General features: G+C 41.1%; 1 protein-coding gene across 1 annotated transcript; it reads left to right on the top strand.

Moving 5' to 3' along the window:
- The first annotated feature begins 2,447 nt into the window (after positions 1-2,447).
- Positions 2,448-5,115, top strand: LOC147027605 (uncharacterized). The gene has a single exon (XM_085876479.1). The coding sequence runs from the start codon at positions 2,448-2,450 to the stop codon at positions 4,242-4,244; it is 1,797 nt and encodes a 598-aa protein (XP_085732605.1). The 3' UTR covers positions 4,245-5,115.
- Positions 5,116-6,081: the final 966 nt, after the last annotated feature.

The raw sequence follows: 6,081 nt of genomic DNA, 5'->3' as shown, positions 1-6,081 counted from the left end.
ATATATATATATATATATATATATATATATGTATATATTTTACGTTTTTTTTTTTTTCTCTTCTTCCAATTCTGTCTTTTAAGGCTTTCAGGTTTGATAACATAGAAAGAGGGAGTAAGAACTTTCTTGATAGGTTTAAATCCCAAAGAGTGGTAGCATTTCAAGTCTTCAAAATAAACCCAACTTTCCAAGTCTCCAAGGTAGTTATTTAAACCATCAAGGCAGAACTCATTTACTGATTTTTTCAAAATTTGTGAGTCTCCAAGGTAGTTCCCATATTTAGAACCATCTTGGCAGAACCCTTTTCCTGAGTCTCCAAGGTAGTTATTTAAACCATCAAGGCAGAACTCATTTACTGATTTTTCAAAATTTGTGAGTCTCCAAGGTAAAACTTGTATTCTGGCTCATCAACGTATAACTTGTTCAGTGGGTATTGTCTTGATAACTCACAATGAGTACTATTGCTGTAAAACTCTTTTTCAGGATTTTGCTGGTCTCCAAGGTATAACTCTTTGGTTGGGTCATCAAGGACGAACTCGTTCTGTGGGTCTTGGTCGCTCATAAGGTCTTCAACCAAGCCAACAATTTCGCCCCAAGTTGTAGCAAAAGCAGTATTTTCATTTCGTATTTCAGACACAATTTCCTGTGAGAGAAAATAATAATGTATTAATTAAGTTATTTAATTATTAAATGAGTATGCTTCAATCAAAGTTTGAAAATAGGAAAATTAAAAATCTTACCTCAACAGATAAGAGGTTTGAATCCAGTTCATCAACTTGAAGGTTTAGTTCCATACAAGACAGAGAGTTCCAAGGAACACCAAAGTCATCCCACTCAAGGTCTTGGTCGCTCATAAGGTCTTCAACCAAGCCAACAATTTCCCCCCAAGTTGTAGCAAAAGCAGTATTTTCATTTTGTATTTCAGATACAATTTCCTGTGAGAGAAAATAATAATGTATTAATTAAGTTATTTAATTATTAAATGAGTATGCTTCAATCAAAGTTTGAAAATAGGAAAATAAAAATCTTACCTCAACAGATAAGAGGTTTGAATCCAGTTCATCAACTTGAAGGTTTAGTTCCATACAAGACAGAGAGTTCCAGACAAGCACACAGCACACCATTGCCAGCAAAAACAAATGTTTAAAATGGAGCCTGGGTTTGAAGCTTTTATCGAGAAAGACTGGTGGGTGTGGTTTCCTTTGGAAATTCCCTGGGCAAGCCTAGGCAAGCCTTCATTGGGAAATTTTTCAAAACCATAACATCCTGTAATTTTCTAGTGATTTCTTTGTGAGTCAGAGATGAACTGGAAATGATGTAAGAGTGGGCGGGGCTTAGCAAAAGTAGGCGGGGCTTAGGAAAAGTGGGCGTGGGTTAAAAAATACCTAATGAAAAGTGGGCGGAGCTTAGCAAAAGTGGGCGGGGCTTAGGAAAAGTGGGCGTGGCTTAGAAAAAAATACCTCATGAAAAGTGGGTGGAGCTTAGCAAAGTGGGCGGGGCTTAGAAAAGTGGGCGTGGCTTAGAAAAATACCTCACAAAAAGTGGGTGGAGCTTAGTAAAAGTGGGCGGGGCTTAAAGAAAAGTGGGCGTGGCTTAGAAAAAATACCTTGTGGAAAGTGGGCGGTGCTTAGCAAAAGTGGGCGGGGCTTAGCAAAAGTGGGCGGGGCTTAAAGAAAAGTGGGCGGGGCTTAACAAAAAAATAACCTGTGGCTCAGGAGGTGGTCAAACAAGAGCATTAAGAGAAGTTTATCATTTCGTAATGGCACAAAAGGGGTATCTTAAAAAATATAAAGATTCAAATGTTTTGTTTATCAATATTTTAGATGGGGATTATTGTGCAAAGAAAATTAAACTATTGAAGGAATTTGAGAATGAACAAATCTTTATAGGTTCAATGAGTGAGCTGTTCAACCCCCAGGTGTTCAATTCAATGAGGTTCAACCTCCAGGTTAAAAGGGGAGACAAATAAATATACCTTGGGATAAAAAGGGGGTTTATTTTTAGGGAAAAAAAAAGGGAATCGCTGAAAATCCCCCATTCATTTACATGGGGAAAAGTGAGCCAGAATCAGTATTCTTACCCTACTGATATCTTATAGAACTTCAGCACTCTGTGTTCAGTATATGGACATGCTGGACATTCTACGCAAATACATCCGGGCAGAGCACACTGGGAACTGGGCACTACATTTACAGGCCATCCAGGAAATGCTGCCTTACCTGGCAGACTCTGGCCACAACCTGTATGCCAAATCTGCAAGGGTGTATCTGCAGCAGATGTCCAACCTCAAAACTCAACATCCCAATGTCCAACAACGTTTTGATGAGGGGTTCCATGTGGTTTGAAGAAGTGATTGCCTATGGGCAGGTCTTTCATCTGACCTGATCATCAAACAAGTTCTGATGAGAAGTTTGAAAAGCAGCGGGGGGCTCACATGAGGATGAGGAATGACAGAGCAACAACGGCTGGTATGGCTACTATCAATGCCTGCCTGTGCAGAAATAAACCAGGCAATGCAGGAGCTCACAGGTGTGAACTACAACACTGGAGAGCAGAAGAAGGACATGACCAAGGCAAGACAATCTCGTGACTCGAAGGACACACTATCAGCTCTTCAGTATTTACAGGAACGGAATCCGTTCAGTAGTGATCCACGTCTGAGGTACATTTCCACTGCAGTTCATGCACATCCCACCGTCAACGTCGATACAGCACATGCTGTCGGAGCCAAAATATTGAAATCTATGGATGGGAAAACACCTGCCGTCTACACATTTAAGAGGAAAGACCAAGTTGTCACCCTCGGCATGAAGTCATCTGTCAAGATTGATGGAGAGCAAGTCCAGGTTGACCCACAACTCCTCTTCCAGAGACTGATCACTGTTGCACAGACAGCAGAAGAACTGGAGTCGGCCTTCAAATATGAACTGTGCAGCTATCCACCAGCCCTCTTTCATTCCTCTCTTCAGCTCCGAGAAGCACACAAGCCAGTCTTTGCTGATGCCATCTGGGATCTTCTTGGATCCGATGTCCCAGCCGATGTCCCCAATGATGGGCAACAGTATGTTTTGGATGGCGGGGCACTTGTTCAACGCATTCCATGGTCTCGTGGATCTACATACAGAGGCATATGCCACCAGTACACTGATTATGTAACGAAGAAGTACAGAGATGCCATAGTCGTGTTTGATGGTTATGAGAGTACCAACACGAAGGACATGACACACCAGAGACGGTCTAAAGGGAATGCTGGCACTCCTGTGACATTCACAGCTGACATGCATCTCACAATGAAGAAGGAACAGTTTCTTGCCAATAGGCAGAATAACCAGCGATTCATTTTTATGTTGAGTGAAGATCTTCAGAAGAAGAACTGTGAGACACACCATGCCTCAGGGGATGCTGATCTCCTGATTGTACTGAAAGCCATGCTGTCTGCTACTGTCACCAACACTGTGTTAGTTGGTGATGACACAGACCTCCTCGTCCTCCTATGCTACCATGCAAGCTTAGAATCCCATGACCTCTTCTTTTGTCCCGAGCCAAAGAAGAACACGAAGAAGCCTCACATCTGGAACATCAAGGCAACAAAGAAAATGATTGCTACAGACATATGCAAGCACATACTGTTTCGACATGCAGTTCTTGGGTGCGACACGACATCTCGTCTTCATGGGATTGGAAAGGGAGCTTCCCTCAAAAAGTTCAAAGCAAACAACACATTCCGTGAGCAGGCCAAGGTTTTTGATACATATCCAGCTTCCGTATGTGATGTGGCAGATGCAGGAGAAAAAACATTGGTGATAATCGACAACGGAAAGTCAACTGACACCCTGGACACCCTCCGGTATCAGCGGTACTGGGACAAGGTGGCTTCGAGCTCCTCTCACGTGCAACCACAGACGTTACCACCAACATCAGAAGCAGCAAAGTATCACAGCCTGCACGTGTATCTGCAAGTCCAAGAATGGAAGGGATGTGCAGATGAACTTCTTCTGACAGACTGGGGTTGGCAGAAGTGTGACGAGGGTTTTGTTCCACTTCAGACATCAGTAGCTCCACCTCCTGAAAAGGTGTTACATGTCATTAGGTGCAACTGCCAGGCTGAATGTAGCACCATGAGATGCACATGCAAGAAGCACAACATTGAGTGCACTCCAGCTTGTGGAAACTGCAGGGGCTCTGGCTGCACAAACACTCCATGTGACAATGATGAGGATGATGACGACATTGTCGAGTTCTAACTTTAATACGCTTGATTTTTCTCAACATGTATAGTAAGTTTATAATGGATGTAGTTTCTGAGTTTAATGCGAATTTTCATTTTCATTTCGAAACCTTCGTCAGGCAGATGTGATTGCCCCGAATGGAATTGTGAATTTTGTCATGTTTCAATGATTTACATAATTATATTGTATTGCCATAGACTTGATTTCATCTTGTGTCTTCAACGTTTCTGTTTTTTTTTGTCCAGGAGCCAAAATCAGTATCAGGTTAAAAAAATTTTCGGGACAAAAAAGCTATAATTTTTTATTTTACCCTCAATACATTTCACTTTTTTATAATTATTCTTGTATATCAATATACTGACCATAATTAGAAACAATTAGAATGCAGAAAAACAAATATTTACATGTTAAAATATCAATCTTTACAATTTTCTCATTTTTCCCGAAGCCGGGTGGCGGCCATATTGGATTTCCATGATTTCAGGACTTTCCCCCCGGAGGATCCCTTAGGACTTTTTTTCTGTCACTGAGGACATATCCGGGAATCAAAATCTGTTGAGTTTGCTTTTGTTGCAATTTGTGGGAAGTTGACCAAATATTTCTGCTAAAATGCCTGTACTATGAGAGAGCACCAATCCAGAAGACATCACAGTCTCTTGCCTCCAGATAGCATACTCCTTCCATCCTGTCTGCCCCTAGCTGCACTTCGCTCTGTGCTATGGCGGTCTGTACACCGCACATCAGCTCATGCCTATACCAGCCATCACCTGCCCCTTTATTCTTCCTGTGGGAGTCTGGTATTTTGGCACCATTCGGGGGTTATATTTATTTCCTATTGTACATAGGTTCGGGTTTCCGCAATATTCCTTATCCATTTTTATTTGTCCTCGTGCACCAGATCTGTCCAAATTCTGCTGTATTGTCTCTCCATGTGTCGGTGTTTCTCTTTTTATAATAAATAATTTGAATTGGAAGAAGTGTCTTCCCACCGTTTTTCCTCACACACATTTCACTGTCAGTTTCAGCTTTGTTTATATAATCCTTGGGGAATTGTAATTGGCATAGTAAGAATGCTGGGACAATTAGTAGATAATTTCAGAATCCGTAAAGGCCTTTATCTGACGTCGAGCTCAGTTGATCTGCGTTAACGGACCATTCTGATGTGACAATATTTTCTTACTAACTGTACTTGTACATTAAGAAATATAAAGTTGTTATGTTCTGGATTATTTTAGAACTTCCTTCTGATAATTTCTCTCATTGTTATTTTTGGTTCGTGTAAAATAGAGAAGGATCTGAAAACTATATATCATTTCAAAGATTGTACAACTTTAAATGACAGATGATGTCTTTTAATTCTACTATGAAACAATTGCTGGATAATGGAGTAAATATAGCATATTCAGATGCAATTTCTTAATTTGCCTTTTATATTCATTGTTTAGGGTGAAGCACTAACAGGTGCTTAGAGGTCTGCATACTTGCCTTTGAGTCGAGCCTGGTTTAAAATCTCGACGCAGCAATAAACTGTCACCCGGTACTTCACACAAAACATCAATGTGTGTGTTATCCATGAGATGGGCATAAAACCTGGAGGTCCCATCTGCCAGCACTGGTTGTTGGTGGATGTTAAATATTCCACGGCATCTTTTATGAAGAGGTGAGTTATTGTTGGGACTCTGGAACGAATTCCAAATTCCTGCCCAAAATATGTGGATAGTAAGTTTTAAACTTCTTGGATTTTCCTTGACACCAGGTTGCACTGCATGCTATCTCAGAGTGTGGTTGGTGTCTGGGCAGGACTTCCTACTCTATAAACAGGTTCACGTATGCAAATTGTTTGCATGTCAAA

This window comes from Eptatretus burgeri, chromosome 4 (genome assembly GCF_056783735.1).
Source record: "Eptatretus burgeri isolate ZD-2024b chromosome 4, Ebu_testis_v1, whole genome shotgun sequence".
NCBI lineage: Eukaryota > Metazoa > Chordata > Myxini > Myxiniformes > Myxinidae > Eptatretus > Eptatretus burgeri.
The sequence above is the reverse complement of the archived record's forward strand: the minus strand, read 5'-3'. Positions and strand labels throughout refer to the sequence as shown.

Bases quoted from the DNA above. Each gene is read 5' to 3' on its own strand.
- LOC147027605 (XM_085876479.1), top strand. From the start codon at position 2,448: ATGACAGAGCAACAACGGCTGGTATGGCTACTATCAATGCCTGCCTGT.